At 34.8% G+C, this 20670-nt stretch overlaps 1 protein-coding gene across 1 annotated transcript; it reads left to right on the top strand.

Annotated features, from left to right (window-relative positions):
* The first annotated feature begins 164 nt into the window (after positions 1-164).
* LOC100377576 (RNA 3'-terminal phosphate cyclase-like) lies at positions 165-18977 on the top strand. Its single transcript, XM_085503571.1, has 11 exons — positions 165-302; positions 788-888; positions 1326-1469; positions 3039-3162; positions 4669-4727; positions 6465-6606; positions 10774-10898; positions 12572-12630; positions 13672-13766; positions 14671-14775; positions 17693-18977. The coding sequence occupies exons 1-11, from the start codon at positions 255-257 to the stop codon at positions 17777-17779; spliced, it is 1089 nt and encodes a 362-aa protein (XP_085359697.1). The 5' UTR covers positions 165-254; the 3' UTR covers positions 17780-18977.
* The last annotated feature ends 1693 nt before the right edge of the window (positions 18978-20670 follow it).

The raw sequence follows: 20670 nt of genomic DNA, 5'->3' as shown, positions 1-20670 counted from the left end.
CTTTCATGTGCCAATTCTCCAATATTAAATTGTTAAATTAAAAACCGGTCCACAGTGTACGTAATCATTAGGTTTTACTGCTGAAATCTGCATTGACTTTCGGAGCAGTGACACCTTATATTATACTTCCGTTTGACCTCACGTGTATATTACACGTTGTTGTAGCACTATGGTGCAATCTTGATATTAACCACACGTGATTTTGTTGGAGCCTGTGAACACTTGTGTGATATACCGTCAGTAGTTATACTAATATGGCATCAAATGAACCAGTTTTAGTCGACGGGAGCATGAAAGAAGGGGTACGTACGGTATAATAATTTAGATTTTAAACTTTAATATTTTGACAGATTGGAAATTTTTAAATTTCAGTAATTGTGAAATGTGGACTTCCTGAGTATCTAGATTATTGGCATTATACGTCCTTGGTTACTATTCACTGTGTTCCAAGGTGACACGCCCACTTTTATATCTAAATACGCAGTAGCCGAGCTGTGGGTCCAAAGCTCTGCATGTGTCAATATGATGGTATATTAAACGTACATGATATTTGTATGGTCTGTGTCGACACAGTAGAGCTATTGACCCACACAGCTTAGCAGTAGCCGAAATCTCCTTAGGAACGAAAGAAAGACTTGTTTTTGTCCTTAAATAATATTCCCTTCTTTCTTGTCATCGTTTCCACTGTTCCAAATGCCAGTGTTGTATAAGGTAGAGTTGAGGCATGGAGCTAAGCTCCATGGTTGAAGTAACAGCGAATCTGTAACGCAAGTTTCTATCTTAACAGGGTGGTCAAATACTAAGGATTTCATCAGCGCTTAGCTGTTTACTGTGTCGACCAATCACAGTCAATAATATTAGAGCTAAAAGAAGTAATCCAGGTCTAAGGTACTGGTGCATTTTAATTTAGTTGTTTACAATTTCTGAGTAGACTCCTGTGTTGTTGCAAGAACTAATCTTAAAAATTCTTGTTGATATTTAGACATGAAAACTTACCTTTCCCAAACACAAATAAACACAATACATGGTAGTCATGGTGACCAAAATCTGTTCCACAGTGGCAATTGATGCCTAGATTTCCATGGTCAGATTGTGACGACTGAACTTGCCAAAGATCAAATTATGGCAAATGCTCTCCTCATTGAATCAACCAAAATGTATTCTTTTGATTTTTTTGATAATTTCTGATCATTAATTCCTGCACATTTTTAATACCGCAGTAGTACTAACAATTTGACCAGCTTTGTAGTTGTATTTTTGATTGACCATGAAATATCTTGTACTTAAATCAAAAGATGTAAGAATACATGTGTATTTATTTTCAGACCTCAGCATATGACAGGACTGCAGCTTATCAATGATCTATGTGCTGGTAAATTACAAGGTGGTAAGGTGGGATCCACAGAAATCACATTCTTACCTTCAAAGATACAATCAGGAAGATTCCTTGCTGACACAAAAACTGCAGGGTACAATAGAAAATGTTTTTTTTTGAAATATTGGTGCTGCCCTGCTTCTACTAATCTTTCTTCAGCAGCTATCAAAATGGTTTATCATTTATCAATACCAGTATATCATTTCAATTTTCTCAAAATATTTGTTTTTTCATTATATTTACAAATTTCTCAAATTATATTTTGTACAAATTCGTTGCGTATATATGAAGGAAACATTTTTCCTATTTATGAAAATTTCAAAGCTAATTTCGACATGTTCTATGTAAAACTGAAACTGGTTTAGCAAGATATCTGCCATATTACTGAATTGATTCTGACTCTCTCCATGGTATGCAAATAATGTTAAGATTGTTTTTGATTGACTTTTTAGCTTCACTGTCGACTTTCTCGAGCGGAGCTTATCATACGAGTGATTGTCCGTCGTCGTTCGTGTCAATGTTTTACTTTTTCGACTTCTTCTTGAAAACTACAAGCCTGAATGCTTTGATACTTGATGTATTTGTACCTTGGGTAGACCTCTCTTAGATTTGTTCATTTCATGGTGATATCTTCAATTCTCTAATTTTGGTGAATATTTTTGTAATTTTTGGTAAAAAGTGATATTTTCAACTTCTTGTTAAAAACCGCAAGTCCAATTGCTTTGATATTACAGATATAGGTACTACATGTGGACCTCTCTCAGATTTGTTCATTTTGTAAAGATATCTTCAATTTTCTAATTTTGGTGAATATTTTTGTCATTTTTGGTAAAAAGTGATGTTTTCGACTTCTTGTTAAAAACCTCGAGTCCAATTGCTTTGAGTTTACATATATAGGTACTACATGTGGTTCTAACCCAGATTTGTTCATTTCATGATGATATCTTCAATTCTCTAATTTTGATGAATATTTTTGTAATTTTTGGTAAAAAGTGATATTTAGGACTTCTTGTTGAAAACTGCAAATCTAATTGCTTTGATATTACATATATAGATACTACATGTGGACCTCTCTCAGATTTGTTCATTTTGTGATGATATCTTTAATTCTCTAATTTTGTTGAATATTTTTGTCATTTTTGGTAAAAAGTGATATTTTCGACTTCTTGTTAAAAACCGCAAGTCCAATTGCTTTGATATTACATATATACGTACTACATGTGGACCTCTCTCAGATTTGTTCATTTTGTAATGATATCTTTAATTCTCTAATTTTGATGAATATTTTTTATTTTTGGTAAAAAGTGATATTTTCCACTTGTTGTTGAAAACCGCAAGTCTGATTGTTTTGATACTACACATATTGTTAATTTTCTAATGATATCTTCTGTTCTTTAATTGAAATGTGCACTGCTAATAGCGGAGCTATCTCAGCCGAGAGGCTGCTTGTTTTGTTATAGTTTGTTTGTTTATTGAAGTACTATCTTGTTAAAAAACCTAATCGGGGAAGATCTCCATATCAAAAAGAGCACATCTTGAACTGCTTAGTTATTGGTCTGATGCAAATAGAATGCAATGTCCATGTGTGGTCAGAAATTTAAAGCGCATACTGGAACCTGTTTTGCTGTCTGTTACATGTATTATTCTAAATCCTTACTTTCAGGAGTGTTTGTTTACTGGTTCAGTCTGCGTTACCTTGCATGCTGTATTCTCCCTCTACCAATGAGATGATACTTAGAGGGGGTACCAATGCTGAGATGGCACCTCAAATTGACTATACAAGCATGGTAAGAACATGATACTACACACTTTCCTCCCCTAAACATCTATTACTGGGGTACTATAAGTTACATTTTTTTTTTCACCACCAGTTTCCTTTTTCGGTTATAGTCTGCACGTTCCTTCAGAAGATTGTGACAAAATACACATATTTTTTTTATTAAAAACCGACAATCAGCGGAAATTTTGTCTGTATATTACAGACAAAAATGGGCGAGAAAGTCTGGTGGGGGAAAAGGTTAATCCCAGTGATAGATTGTTTTAGGGCAGTAACCCCTAAAAAAGTTATGTTTCTGGTCAGCATGCGTACCACCAAAAAAAGTGCAGGTCAACCTCTTTTTCCCAACTTATTTTGCCACTAAAAAGCACCCTCTGTTGCCAAATTGTTGAAACCTGTAAAACATGTGGCTTGTAAAATATTTAATCCAAAAAAAATTACTTCGCTTCTGAAAAACAATTTGACCAAATCCATTTGCGAGATCTAACATTCTCTGTTGATATATTTTGTTGTAATATAGACATGGAGATAGAAAAAATACATTTTTTAAATTTTGATATGGTAGTTTATGGATGACATTTGTTATTTTTTCTATAGGAATATTTGTCTTGTAATGCAACTTGTGTTGCCATGTTTAGTGTTTGGTTCAGGGAATTGTGTGGTGTCTTTATATGGTGGCACTAATACAGATATGGCACCACCCATTGACCACTATGACATGGTAATAAAACATACCTTGTATGTTTACTGTATTTGCTCTATTAATCGCTAGTTCACACGATTACATAAACTACTGAAGTGTTCTCTATAATCAAAATAAGCACCGTTAATATTTTAATGATTAGAAAAACTTTAAAAAAAATGTTTGGTTTATATGTATATTTTAATAGAGCAAATATGATATTGGCATTATCAAATTTTGTGCATTTCCAACTTCTTTTTATATTTTTCTAATTCAACAGTTGTTGCCAAAATAAACTTTATTGTACATTGTCCCTTGTTGTTATGACAAAGTGTCAATAAATTATCAACTGTTTCCCTGGCATACCTAGGTTGATGTCATTCTGACTTGGCTAAGTATTTGACATAATGAATACAGGTGAAAACAATTTAAACATAACCAAACCAAACCAAATATTTAGATATGGTATCACAATTTTCATGGATGTTTATACCTGTGTTTTGTGCAAAATGCAGTTTGGTGATGATATATTTTTATCTGGATTTTGTGAACAACAGCATAAAATACAACCATAGTGTAAACATTAAGGAAACCCGGTCATTTGTTTTAATGGTATCTAACTATCTCTACTCTAACAGTTACAAACAGTATGCAAAGAACCATTTTTAAGTTGAAAATTTGTGTTCAATGTTTTATGATATGGAAATCAACGCAGGATGGCATTTTTGTTGCGTATCACCATGTATGATTAATGATGGTCATTATAATAATAATATTTATTCAAATTGCTCAAATTCTAATTTTCTATAATGGAGTGAAATTCATTTATTTCAGGTGTTTCAACCAATTGCCGAAAAGTTTGGTGTGAAGTACAACTGTAATATCAAAAAAAGGTATTGTACAAAAATACTTTATAGTGCTTAAATTTATTTTAAATTGTGTGTCAGACACCAAGGCAAGTAAACCAGCCCTGCATTAATTGTTATTGAAGCATAAGATTTTATCAGACCACTGGGAATAAAAGTTTCGATTTTCACCAGCCCAATTGAAATTACCCGTCCGGGGCATATCTGAGCAGGCAGTAATTTCACACACTGCTTATACAATTATTATATTCAAGGAAATTGAACTGATTCAATGTAGCAATCTGTATTTAGTATCTCAACAAAGTAATAATTAATGATCATAATATATCTTTGGTAATCTTTATATATCATATTTGTTAGTCCCCGTTTGGACACAGTCCGAAAACGGGGACTTATGTTTTGACCTCTGTGTGTGCGTGCATGCTTCTATGCGTGCGTTCATGTGTGCGTCCGGACCTGTATCTTAGAAATGCCTGGACCAATCACAATCAAACTTCATACATACATCGTACATGATATTATACATATGCACGTCAATTTGTTTCACGATCTGATTGAAGATGGCCGAATGGCGGCCATTTTTGTGCTAAAAATCATCAAAATCGAGCATTTCTCGGCTGTTTACAGATGGATTTTGTTCAATCTTGGTATATACATTAGACATTATAGGACCTTGATGCACATCATTTGGTTTAACGATCTGATTCAAGATGGCCGAATGGCGGCCATTTTTGTGCTAAACAATCCTAAAAATCAACCATTTCTTGGCTGTTTACAGATGGAGTTTGTTCAAACTTGGTATATACATTAGACATTATGGGACCTTGATGCAAATAATTTTGTTTTTCAGATAAGATTCAAAATGACTGACTGGCTGCCATTTTGTATTAATGAATGTGGTTCTCGTGCCATATCTCTGACTTGCTTTCACTGATCATGTTCAAATAGATATATTGGTTTGACGATCCTATTCAAAATGGCAAAATGGTGGCCATTTTTGTGCTAAAAAATCATCAAACATCAAGCATTTCTGGCATTTATGGATGGATTTCGTTCAAACTTGGTACATATATTAGACATTACAGGTTCCTGATGCCCATCATTCATTTTTCAGATCAGATTCAAAATGGCTGTCTGGCGGCCATTTTGTTTTAATGAATGGGCTTCTAGACCCATATCTCCGACTTGCTTTGACTGATTATGTTCAAATTTTAAATATTCATTATACATCATCTCATAGATAAACATATATTGGTTCGACGATCCATTTCAAAATGGTCGAATGGTGGTCATTTTTGTGCTAAAAAATCATCAAATATCAAGCATTTCTGGCATTTATGGATGGATTTTGTTCAAACTTGGTACATACATTAGACATTATCGGTTCCTATTGCACATCATTTATTTTTAAGATCGGATTCAAAATGGCTGTCTGGCGGCCATTTTGTTTTAATGATTGGGCTTTTAGAGCCATGTCTCTTAAATGCTTTGACTGATTATGTTCAAATTTTATATAATCGTTATACATCATGTTATATATATACATGTATTCAAAATGGTTGATTTTGAATGCTGTTCCAGAGCAATATCTCTCAATATGGACAAGTACTTTTTTGACGATCAGATACAAATGTAAATCATTTTAATGTTAAAAAATCATATTCCTGACATGGTTATATTCCAGCTATATTACTATAAACAAAACTATATATCTTAAATTTGATAACTAACTGGGACTGTGCCATGCATGGCTTGTATTACTAGAGGTTACTACCCTAAGGGCGGTGGTGAAGTGGTAGTTAGTACAACACCAGTAAAACAATTGCAGCCTATAAAGTTAACAGATTTTGGTAAAGTTACCAAAATATTTGGACGAGCGTTTGTCGCCGGAGTGCTGCCATTGAAGGTAAGTAATTAAAAGCTTGAAAACTAGCAAAGACACTTGCATATCTGACCTCAATGTTTTGGTGTTCTTTAGGAAAGGTTTACGCTAAATCAATAAATGAGTCAATTTTAAACAACTGAAACAATTTATATCTATAAGATAATCAACAAATTTCACTTCACAAATTACTCTGTGATGTCATATGTTGACAACCAGTGTGTGACTGTCTGATAACAAATGTCACTCACTGATCACACATGATTTGCTGCAATATCATTGCCCATATTTAACATGGTTTATTATCAGGAATTGCCCATATTTAACATGGTTTATTATCAGGAATTGCCCATATTTAACATGGTTTATTATCAGGAATTGCCCATATTTACCATGGTTTATTTTCATGAATTGCCCATATTTAACATGGTTTATTATCAGGAATTGCCCATATTGAACATGGTTTATTATCAGGAATTGCCCATATTTAACATGGTTTATTATCAGGAATTGCCCATATTTAACACGGTTTATTATCAGGAATTGCCCATATTTAACATGGTTTATTATCAGGATTTGCCCATATTTAACATGGTTTATTATCAGGATTTGCCCATATTTAACATGGTTTATTATCAGGAATTGCCCATATTTAACATGGTTTATTATCAGGAATTGCCCATATTTAACATGGTTTATTATCAGGAATTGTCCATATTTAACATGGTTTATTATCAGGAATTGCCCATATTTAACATGGTTTATTATCAGGAATTGCCCATATTTGACATGGTTTTATTATCAGGAATTCTCCATATTTAACATGGTTTATTATCAGGAATTGTCCATATTTAACTTGGTTTATTATCAGGAATTGTCCATATTTAACATGGTTTATTATCAGGAATTGCCCATATTTAACATGGTTTATTATCAGGAATTGCCCATATTTAACATGGTTTATTATCAGGAATTGTCCATATTTAACATGGTTTATTATCAGGAATTGCCCATATTTAACATGGTTTATTATCAGGAATTGCCCATATTTAACATGATTTATTATCAGGAATTGCCCATATTTAACATGGTTTATTATCAGGAATTGTCCATATTTAACATGGTTTATTATCAGGAATTGCCCATATTTAACATGATTTATTATCAGGAATTGCCCATATTTAACATGGTTTATTATCAGGAATTGCCCATATTTAACATGATTTATTATCAGGAATTGTCCATATTTAACATGGTTTATTATCAGGAATTGCCCATATTTAACATGGTTTATTATCAGGAATTGCCCATATTTAACATGGTTTATTATCAGGAATTGCCCATATTTAACATGGTTTATTATCAGGAATTGTCCATATTTAACATGGTTTATTATCAGGAATTGCCCATATTTAACATGGTTTATTATCAGGAATTGTCCATATTTAACATGGTTTATTATCAGGAATTGCCCATATTTAACATGGTTTATTATCAGGAATTGCCCATATTTAACATGGTTTATTATCAGGAATTGTCCATATTTAACATGGTTTATTATCAGGAATTGCCCATATTTAACATGGTTTATTATCAGGAATTGCCCATATTTAACATGGTTTATTATCAGGAATTGTCCATATTTAACATGGTTTATTATCAGGAATTGTCCATATTTAACATGGTTTATTATCAGGAATTGTCCATATTTAACATGGTTTATTATCAGGAATTGTCCATATTTAACATGGTTTATTATCAGGAATTGCCCATATTTAACATGGTTTATTATCAGGAATTGCCTATATTTAACATGGTTTATTATCAGGAATTGCCCATATTTAACATGGTTTATTATCAGGAATTGCCCATATTTAACATGGTTTATTATCAGGAATTGCCCATATTTAACACGGTTTATTATCAGGAATTGCCCATATTTAACATGGTTTATTATCAGGATTTGCCCATATTTAACATGGTTTATTATCAGGAATTGCCCATATTTAGCATGGTTTATTATCAGGAATTGCCCATATTTAACATGGTTTATTATCAGGAATTGTCCATATTTAACATGGTTTATTATCAGGAATTGCCCATATTTAACATGGTTTATTATCAGGAATTGCCCATATTTGACATGGTTTTATTATCAGGAATTCTCCATATTTAACATGGTTTATTATCAGGAATTGTCCATATTTAACTTGGTTTATTATCAGGAATTGCCCATATTTAACATGGTTTATTATCAGGAATTGCCCATATTTAACATGGTTTATTATCAGGAATTGCCCATATTTAACATGGTTTATTATCAGGAATTGTCCATATTTAACATGGTTTATTATCAGGAATTGTCCATATTTAACATGGTTTATTATCAGGAATTGCCCATATTTAACATGGTTTATTATCAGGAATTGTCCATATTTAACATGGTTTATTATCAGGAATTGCCCATATTTAACATGGTTTATTATCAGGAATTGCCCATATTTAACATGGTTTATTATCAGGAATTGTCCATATTTAACATGGTTTATTATCAGGAATTGCCCATATTTAACATGGTTTATTATCAGGAATTGCCCATATTTAACATGGTTTATTATCAGGAATTGTCCATATTTAACATGGTTTATTATCAGGAATTGCCCATATTTAACATGGTTTATTATCAGGAATTGCCCATATTTAACATGGTTTATTATCAGGAATTGCCCATATTTAACATGGTTTATTATCAGGAATTGCCCATATTTAACATGGTTTATTATCAGGAATTGCCCATATTTAACATGGTTTATTATCAGGAATTGCCCATATTTAACATGGTTTATTATCAGGAATTGCCCATATTTAACATGGTTTATTATCAGGAATTGCCCATATTTAACATGGTTTATTATCAGGAATTGCCCATATTTAACATGGTTTATTATCAGGAATTGTCCATATTTAACTTGGTTTATTATCAGGAATTGTCCATATTTAACATGATTTATTATCAGGAATTGCCCATATTTAACATGGTTTATTATCAGGAATTGCCCATATTTAACATGGTTTATTATCAGGAATTGCCCATATTTAACATGGTTTATTATCAGGAATTGTCCATATTTAACATGGTTTATTATCAGGAATTGTCCATATTTAACATGGTTTATTATCAGGAATTGCCCATATTTAACATGGTTTATTATCAGGAATTGCCCATATTTAACATGGTTTATTATCAGGAATTGCCCATATTTAACATGGTTTATTATCAGGAATTGCCCATATTTAACATGGTTTATTATCAGGAATTGCCCATATTTAACATGGTTTATTATCAGGAATTGCCCATATTTGACATGGTTTTATTATCAGGAATTCTCCATATTTAACATGGTTTATTATCAGGAATTGTCCATATTTAACTTGGTTTATTATCAGGAATTGCCCATATTTAACATGGTTTATTATCAGGAATTGTCCATATTTAACATGGTTTATTATCAGGAATTGCCCATATTTAACATGGTTTATTATCAGGAATTGCCCATATTTAACATGGTTTATTATCAGGAATTGCCCATATTTAACATGATTTATTATCAGGAATTGTCCATATTTAACATGATTTATTTTCAGGAATTGCCCATATTTAACATGGTTTATTATCAGGAATTGCCCATATTTAACATGATTTATTATCAGTAATTGTCCATATTTAACATGGTTTATTATCAGGAATTGTCCATATTTAACATGGTTTATTATCAGGAATTGTCCATATTTAACATGGTTTGTTATCAGGAATTGCCCATATTTAACATGGTTTATTATCAGGAATTGCCCATATTTAACATGGTTTATTATCAGGAATTGCCCATATTTAACATGGTTTATTATCAGGAACACACACATGTGTATTTAATAACAGCAACAGCACACAACACCGAGTGCAAATGACCAGTTCTTGGCAACCAGATTGAAATGTGTAACAGCCTCTGATGATGGCAGTTGACTTGCATGACATTCATTCTAGTCATTATTTCCATATTGATACCAGTTTTAAACTAATCTGTAAAGGTTGCAGAATTTTGATAATTTAATTTGAAACTTGTGAGTGAGAATCAGGTACACTTCAAAATACTTTGTATATTAAGAGAAACTGACAACTTTACTGTAATTCAGATAGCTCATCAAATGGTATCCATGGCAACTACAGTGATAACAAGACATTATAAAGACACACCCGTCAACATAGAAGCTGTGCAAGAACCAAAGCATGCAGCATTTGGTAATGGTACTGGAATTATGTAAGTATGTTAGTAACAGTACTGGAATTATGTAAGTATGTTAGTAACGGTACTGGAAGTATGTAAGTATGTTAGTATTAAAAGGTACTGGAATTATGTAAGTCTGTTAGTAACGGTACTGGAATTATGCAAGTCTGTTAGTAACGGTACTGGAATTATGTAAGTCTGTTAGTAATGGTACTGGAATTATGTAAGTCTGTTAGTAATGGTACTGGAATTATGTAAGTCTGTTAGTAATGGTACTGGAATTATGTAAGTTATTTAGTAATGGTACTGGAATTATGTAAGTCTGTTAGTAATGGTACTGGAATTGTGTAAGTCTGTTAGTAATGGTACTGGAATTATGTAAGTATGTTAGTAATGGTACTGGAATTATGCAAGTCTGTTAGTAATGGTACTGGAATTATGCAAGTCTGTTAGTATTGGTACTGAAATTATGTAAGTCTGTTAGTAATGGTACTGGAATTATTTAAGTATGTTAGTAACGGTACTGGAATTATGTAAGTCTGTTAGTAACGGTACTGGAATTATGTAAGTCTTTTAGTAATAGTACTGGAATTATGTAAGTCTGTTAGTAATGGTACTGGAATTATGTAAGTCTGTTAGTAATGGTACTGGAATTATGTAAGTCTGCCAGTAATGGTACTGGAATTATGTAAGTCTGTTAGTAATGGTACTGGAATTATGTAAGTCTGTTAGTAATGGTACTGGAATTATGTAAGTCTGTTAGTAATGGTACTGGAATTGTGTAAGTCTGTTAGTAATGGTACTGGAATTATGTAAGTCTGTTAGTAATGGTACTGGAATTATGTAAGTCTGTTAGTAATGGTTCTGGAATTATGTAAGTCTGTTAGTAATGGTACTGGAATTATTTAAGTATGTTAGTAACGGTACTGGAATTATGTAAGTATGTTAGTAACGGTACTGGAATTATGTAAGTATGTTAGTAACGGTACTGGAATTATGTAAGTCTTTTAGTAACGGTACTGGAATTTTGTAAGTCTTTTAGTAACGGTACTGGAATTATGTAAGTCTTTTAGTAACAGTACTGGAATTATGTAAGTATGTTAGTAACGGTACTGGAACACTGGAATATGTTGATTTCAATCAAACTTGTCACAAAGAGATATATATATCATCTTGAACACAATGGACTACAGCTGGTAATTTTAAATTCTAACATTCCATTATTTAGGCTATTCCGGCAAGTTTGTTGACTGTGGCCATCTTAGTGGCAAACAATTCATCAAACTACATTATATTCTCTTAATTCTGAACTTTATCGTCTATGTGTTGTGGGTCACATTAAAAATGGCCATTATGTTATAGATGCAGATTCGTGGAGATTTGAAGTGAAAAAAAAACTCCTAGGGCATATGCTTTAATTGGTTCCTTGTATAGTATGTTCCACTATTGACAGAGCTCTGAAATTTCTAGCAAAGTCTGTCTGAGTAAAAATAAACAAAAAAAATGTTACCACGAATCAGCATCTATACCCTAACATATTACATGTACCTGCTAAAAGCCTCCATAAAAAGCAAGAATTACTGGAATTTGTTGTATTCTCTTCCTGAACCATACCTTGTATGTATGACTTAATCACTTCAGTTTGCCCAGGAAGCATGTTATATATCCATATTCTAAACCATTATATTGTATGAAATTATGTCTAGTGTTATTGCTGAAACAAGTACTGGTTGTAGACTGGCTGGGTCAGCCTTGGGTAAAAGGGGTGAGTTACAGAAATCCATAATAGTTAAATAATAACACATGCTTGCAAGGGATGGTGGTCATGACCATAATATTGATGATGCCAGAGCCGAAGGCATCAACCATGCACAATCACATCGAACAGACATCACTCACACCCACTCTCCCACAAAATAACAACACTTATATTTGAAGTATGCAATATTTTATTTTATCTATTATAACAAGTTTCACACTACTTAATAACATACATACATTGTTTGCTGAAAAAAAACTGTGAAATACACTCAGTAAATGTTTTTGCTTCATATAAAAATACCCTGAACATCAAAACAGAGTATCTCACTTAATATCCATTCTGGCACGTTCGCTGTCTATTTCGGATGGATAAAGTTCCTTCAAAACCTTGAAAGCAAACCTGAAAACTACAGCGGCCGGGGCAGCACCAGTGCAGCGAATGACAATTTGTTATGCGCAGTATTATTGCATTGTAGTTTCAGTGACATCATCCATATGATATACCCATGTAATATACCATGTAATATCCAGTTTTATTCAATGTCATATGAGTCTCAACCAATCACAGCAAGCGTAACAGCAGTGAGATGTGATAATATGTGGTTATCACTTGTTTTATGATCGATTTTTTGGAATATTTCATTGTTGTATAGGAAAGTGACTTTTGGCTAGTCCTAGTTCAGAAGAAATCCTGGACTAATCAAGTTTAAATTTCACATATTATATGAACAAGCATTTATTTCATGATCTAATTCAAGGTGACTAAATGGCAATCAATTTCTGACATCAGGAGAAAATTCTGTCCTTGTTGTTGACTCTGGCATAACTTTTGCCAGTAAACCGGTTGAGTTTGATATATATATATTTTTCAAGTAAGAAAAAAGTACCCATGAATCTCTACAATATTGATTGGCCCAATTAAATGGGTTACTGCTGTCAATTGCAATTGAATGATTTTTTTTTGTTTACATCATAAGATCACTTTGTCAAAAAGTCCCAATGAGGATTGTCATTATCAATAATTTGTTTATACTATGTTTGGTAGGTGTGCCAGCCCAACAAGTTGGTCAAGATGCAGCGGATATGTTACTTAAAAATTTGCAACATGGTGGATGTGTTGATGAATATTTACAGGATCAGGTATTGAGTGTTTCTACAAATAGATTTTAATGATGAATGAATTAGACATTTTTAAATCTATTTAGAGATGAACAGTTACCATATTTTCTCTATTACAAGCACATCTCCAATAGAAGTACATATAAACCAAACATCCCATTTGTTATAAACTGAGTCATTAATATTTTCACCACCAGACTTTCTCACCCAAATTTGTCTGCACTTTTTTTTTTATATTCTTCAATATTTCTGGGAATGAACTCAAATTTTGGAGCTAACAGACAAAATTTCAGTAAATTTTCAGTTTTTACTCCACAAATTTGTCTATTTATGTCTCAATCTTCTAAAGGAAAGTGCAGACTATAAACAGGACTAATTTGTGATGAAAAGAGGGAACTGACATTGAAAAGGTTAAAATATTACTTCTATTTTGACCACCTACATGTGCTACTAATATAACAAATTGACATTGAATATTTTCATGGGTTAGATTCACTGAAATTCTTATCTAAAGCATCATTATATTGAATTTTTCATAAAGTATAAATATAGTTTTTCAAAGAAAATAGCGATTTGTCTGATAGCTAGCTTGAGACAAACTTTTTCACTGTCCCCATGCAACTATGATATGCCATTTAATCTGGCTTTTTAGGTACATAGACAGTAAACATATCAAAGCCAGTTATGCATTACTGTATTTCATAGAATAGACTTAATACTAAAAAACAATAGAAAATCTTGTACAAAGTGATTTCCACATGGCATATATAACGATACTCCCTAGGTTTTGTAAAAGATGGCTTCATTCAAGTTGAATAATTTTGTGGTTCTTTTGCTGTGAAAATCATGTGGCCTCCTAGCTTATTGAATATTCAGCTTATATCTGAATGTTTTGTATAAAATTTATTCATATGTTATTTTTCAGCTTATTATATTCATGGCTTTGGCGAATGGTAAATCTACTGTATTGAGTGGACCTATCACACTGCACACAGAGACTGCCATTACAGTGGCTGAAATGTTAACACAGGTGAGAAATATCACAGAACACAATTAGCTATTTATATAACAAATATCACCCACTAAATATCACACCAGTTTAGTTACACCACTGCAGCTAACACCACTGCAGCAAACACTACTGCAGCTAACACTACTGTGGTTAACACCACTGCACCTAATACCACTGCACCACAACACCACTGCACCACAACACCACTGCACCCCAACACCACTGCACCCCAACACCACTGCACCCCAACACCACTGCACCTAACACCGCTGCACCTAACACCACTGCACCTAACACCACTGCACCTAACACCACTGCACCTAAGACCCACTGCACCTAAGACCCACTGCACCTAAGACCCACTGCACCTAAGACCCACTGCACCTAAGACCCACTGCACCTAAGGCCCACTGCACCTAAGACCCACTGCACCTAACACCACTGCACCTACCGTTAAAGTCCTAATATAAACCGCATACGTAATAGTAACCGCACCCCCAATTCCGGCTTCGGGGTTAAAGAGTTCTTAACAAAAATTGAAAACTTGAAAAGTACCTATTACTAACCGCACCCCCAATTCAACAAGACCATGACTGACTTCATTGTTTCAACCAGCTGTTCCAAAACGGCATTGTTCCTCATCCTATTCATTTGTTTCGACAACATGCCTAAAAATATTCACACCTATTTATTGTTCAGCGGTGATAAGATGTCAGACAGGCAATGAAACTGCTTTTGTTCTGGCGGCAACCTCTGTCAATACTCTTTCTGAATACGTCTGTGTTTCGTAAGTTTTAGACAATGAGCTTTTATCACCGTAAAAGTGTTAAACTGAGCATTGAAGAATAATTTATCTTTCGAAAACAAATAATTTCTTGATTTAAAAAAAAAATCATGCCGTTTACCCATGGAAATCAAAGGCAAAAGATCGCACTACATTATCGGTAAATCTCTTCGTGTTGAGTTCACCATGAGGTCGCTGAACTGTCATTAACATATGTAAATGAGCTATGTAATTTAGACACGTGGGCACCATCCATCATTTTGATTGGTTAAATAGCGACTTGACCTATCCGGTCAATAATACGTCATGTGAGCATTCAAAAACATGGCGGATATCGTATCGGCTGTTTACATGTGACTGAAATCATTCGCTTACGGGGAAACTAAGTTGAATTTTACTTGCATTTTATAACAATTCAACGAATTTATTTTTCGTGTGTTATTGTAATCACTACTAAATAATAATCACCAATATCAACACTTCGAAAACAAGTAAGTTATTCACTTGTGACCCGCAGCATGGCCGGATCGAGCTACCTTTCTGTGATCATTGTGTTTTTATTTTAAACTTCTGTTAGAATATACTTTTCGTTACCAAGAAAATAAAAAAAATAAATGCTTATTATTTTAAAAATACTGAGTATTTTTTGTATCATGTGGAAATTTTTTTTGATTGACTGTAATTTTTCAACATTTCGTAACGCCTATTTTAGAACCAAAATAAGGCCTTTCACTCTTCCCCGACGCCTATTCAAGAGATCGTACGGTGTATTGTTTGTTTTGTGCATGTGTTGTGTACAAAAAATGACCACGCCCATTTAGTGATTGCAATATGTACGTAATAGAAACCGCACCCCGAACTTGAGCTTTTGATCCCAATTTTTAAATTGATACATTGTAATATAAACCGCGGTTTATAAGAGGACTTTAACGGTAACACCACTGCACCCCAACACCACTGCACCCCAACACCACTGTACCCCATCACCACTGTACCCCAACACCACTGCACCCCAACACCACTGCACCCCAACACCACTGCACCCCAACACCACTGCACCCCAACACCACTGCACCCCAACACCACTGCACCCCATCACCACTGCACCCCATCACCACCGTACCCCAACACCACTGCAACTAACACCACTGCACCCCAACACCACTGCAACTAACGGCGCTGCACCCCAACACCACTGCACCCCAACACCACTCCACCCCAACACCACTCCACCCCAACACCGCTGCACCCCAACACCGCTGCACCCCAACACCGCTGCACCCCAACACCGCTGCACCCCAACACCGCTGCACCCCATCACCGCTGCACCCCATCACCGCTGCACCCCATCACCGCTGAACCACAACACCGCTGCACCCCAACACCGCTACACCGCTGCACCCCAACACCGCTGCACCCCAACACCGCTGCACCCCAACACCGCTGCACCCCAACACCGCTGCACCCCATCACCGCTGCACCCCATCACCTCTGCACCCCATCACCGCTGCACCCCATCACCGCTGCACCCCATCACCGCTGCACCCCAACACCGCTGCACCCCAACACCGCTGCACCCCAACACCGCTGCACCCCAACACTGCTGCACCCCAACACCACTGCACCGCTGCACCCCAACACCACTGCACCCCAACACCACTGCACCCCAACACCGCTGCACCACTGCACCCCAACACCACTGCACCCCAGCACCACTGCACCCCAACACCACTGCACCCCAACACCACTGCAACTAACACCACTGCAACTAACACCACTGCAACTAACACCACTGCAACTAACACCACTGCAACTAACACCACTGCAACTAACACCACTGCACCCCAACACCACTGCAACTAACACCACTGCACCCCAACACCACTGCACCCCAACACCACTGCACCCCAACACCCCAACACCGCTGCACCCCAACACCACTGCACCCCAACACCACTGCACCCCAACACCACTGCACCGCTGCACCCCAACACCGCTGCACCCCAACACCGCTGCACCCCAACACCGCTGCACCCCAACACTGCTGCACCCCAACACCACTACACCCCAACACCACCATGGCATTATTAACATCAATTTGTGACAACTGTAGATCACAAAAATTTATGTTTCTGAATTCTTATTTTGTAGGCAAAATTTACAGTTACACCAATTGGAGATTCCAATCAAAACAAGATTGAATGTGAAGGAATTGGTTTGACCAATGAACAAGTCTAATGAAGACGAATACATAAAGACATAATGAATGTCTCTAATTATGTAATATGCAAATAATTTGATGAAATAACAAACATGAACTTTTTAGCCAATGCAATGCATTTTAGAATTTGCTGCAAAAAGTTCAATTTTTTTTTTATTATTTTTCAATAACTATTTATCATGTATTTATAGCAATGAGATTTTTTGAAAGAAAGTTTTTATTTTTGCTTGAGAATTTGAAAAAAACAACAAAAACAAATATTTCATTCATTTATGTTTGAGATAGATTTACTGGGTAGATCACATCACTAGAACATGTTAGTTATTGACAAAACATAGTGACTTTTCTGTACATTTTAGCCCTGCAGCCCAAATGTCTACGGAGGTTTTCTGTCTGATTGGCTGTCTGTTTCTCTGCTATGAAATTATGTTCAACTTTATCATGAGATATGCGTGGTATGGACAACAATTTTGATGATAAAAAATAGTTTGTCTGCAACTGATAGTTTAAACTAAAAATGGTAAATATTGTCATTTACGCAATTTTGGAACAACTTTGTTTATTTTTAGAACTTACTGATTTTAGGACAAAACATATTTTTTGAATAACTTGTTATTATTAAACTAATACCTATTCAGGTATACAAAAAGTTGTTAGGTGATATGCTATTGGTTAGTTCAGAAAATATGTCTTTCAAACAATGATTAAAACTTTATCTGGACGAATACCTATTTATTTGGACAGCCTACACAGACCTTATAAGTAGCGTAACGCACAGCTCCTCAGCAGGAGAGGTCAAATGCCGTAGCCCATGCTAAGAAAACCTGCGTGAATGCTTATCACGCACTAAGTACAGATTAAATCTGGCTTGTTTTTAAGACACGGTCTAGATCCTTAGCATGGGCTAACGAAGTGTGCGTGAATGCTTAGCTCGGGCTAAGTGCCCCAAACGCCATTGTATTCAATGTTCATTCGAAAGATTTCCTATTACATCCATGACTATTTATTTTGGTGTGCCATTTCCAAAATGCAAACATACATAAGAGAGATTGTTCTCTAGAAAAATAAACTGACGATGAGACTCTGTGCTACTTCCTGTTATTCTGCAATCTACATCTGAATTTGCGTTGGTATAGATTTATAACTGTAGAACTAAAATAGTTACTGTAATAGTAATCATAGTTAAAATGAATAAAGATTTTTGTTTATTCTCAATACGTTTGGGCGTTCCTTAGCCTGTGCTAACTGCTGTTTCCTCCTGTACGTGACTGCATTTGGGTTTATCCGATATGAAAACGTATGAGATTATCTTAAATCTGAGCATGGTCTTTATGTAGCGTGAACACTACTAAAGTTACCAGTACTTTTACAGTCACTGAGATTTATACAAGAACAGACTTTTGGATCTACTTTAATTACAGGCGAGGTGTGTGTATTCGATCTAGTCTGGTTAACGCCAGGATATTGCATTAAATTGCCATAGTACCATTATGAAAATAGTTGCACAGTCACGTCAAGTAAAAATGTAGTCCCAGACATGAAATGGCGTTATTGTAGAAAAATACACTATACTGTTTCCGCGAGACTGGCCCAGCTGTGGTGATTTTTTTTAGTTTGCGAAAGGTGAGGTGAACCATGAACCCTCCTCTACTGGAAGGTCTATGGGTGAATGCAAAACCACCACAACTTGTTGATTTATGGGGTGATTTTGCAGTTACAGAAGATTTCGCGTTAACACCTCCATTTCGCTATTTTTTTTTTATTTAATTTTAAATTTAAGAAGAAATAAATTGCCCAGACTGTGCCAGTCTTTGTTTCCACTCACACTTACACATACAAATGTCAGAAGAAAATTGTGACATTAAATGTTGTATTGTCAAGAACTGTTATCTGTTACAAAAATATTTAAAAGAAAAAGACACTTGGGAAATTCAAGCATTTACTAAAGTCAAAAGATAACTGGAACACTAAATGTCCAGAAATATCATCTTTCACAAAAATATTTTGAAAAAACAGACACTTGGGAAATCTGTTTCTGAACAGTTTCAAGTGTAACATCCATGAATATGATAACATCAACAATAATCTCATTTGAAATCTTTGATTGGGCATCAGGTTAATGTAAAATACTTGATTCAGTGACAATAAAATCCAGCGAATATACCCCTAATAACTTTTTTAGTCCCCGTTCGGACGCAGTCCGAAAATGGGGACTTGTGTTTTGACTTCCGTGTATCCGTCTGGACCTGTATCTTAGAAATGCCTGGACCAATCACAATCAAACTTCACTCATACATCATACATTATGCACGTCAATTTGTTTCACGATCTGATTCAAGATGGCCAAATGCCGGCCATTTTTGTGCTAAAAATCTTCAAAATCAAGCATTTCTCGGCTGTTTACAGATGGATTTTGTTCAAACTTGGTATATACATTAGACATTATAGGACCTTGATGCACATCATTTTGTTTTATGATCTGATTCAAAATGGCCAAATGCCGGCCATTTTTGTGCTAAAAATCTTCAAAATCAAGCATTTCTCGGCTGTATACAGATGGATTTTGTTCAAACTTTGTATATACATTAGACATTATGGGACCTTGATGCTAATAATTTTGTTTTTCAGATATGATTCAAAATGGCCGACTGGCGGCCATTTTGTTTTAATGAATGTGGTTCTCGTGTCATATCTCTAACTTGTTTTGACTGATTATATTCAAATTTTAAATATTCATTATACAACATGTCATAGATAAACAGATGTATTGGTTTGATGATCCTATTCAAAATGGCCGAATGGTGGTCATTTTTGTGCTAACAAATCATTAAATATCAAGCATTTCTGGCATTTATGGATGAATTTTGTTCAAACTTGGTACATACATTAGACATTACGGGTTTTCAGA

Source organism: Saccoglossus kowalevskii, chromosome 9, assembly GCF_978046115.1.
Source record: "Saccoglossus kowalevskii chromosome 9, keSacKowa6.1, whole genome shotgun sequence".
NCBI classification, from domain to species: Eukaryota; Metazoa; Hemichordata; class Enteropneusta; family Harrimaniidae; genus Saccoglossus; species Saccoglossus kowalevskii.
The sequence above is the reverse complement of the archived record's forward strand: the minus strand, read 5'-3'. Positions and strand labels throughout refer to the sequence as shown.

Excerpts from the sequence above, each read along its gene's own strand:
- LOC100377576 (XM_085503571.1), top strand. The coding sequence starts at position 255 with ATGGCATCAAATGAACCAGTTTTAGTCGACGGGAGCATGAAAGAAGGG. Across the intron at positions 1,470-3,038 it reads GCTGACACAAAAACTGCAGG|GAGTGTTTGTTTACTGGTTC; the intron begins GTACAATAGAAA and ends CCTTACTTTCAG. Across the intron at positions 3,163-4,668 it reads AAATTGACTATACAAGCATG|GTGTTTCAACCAATTGCCGA; the intron begins GTAAGAACATGA and ends CATTTATTTCAG.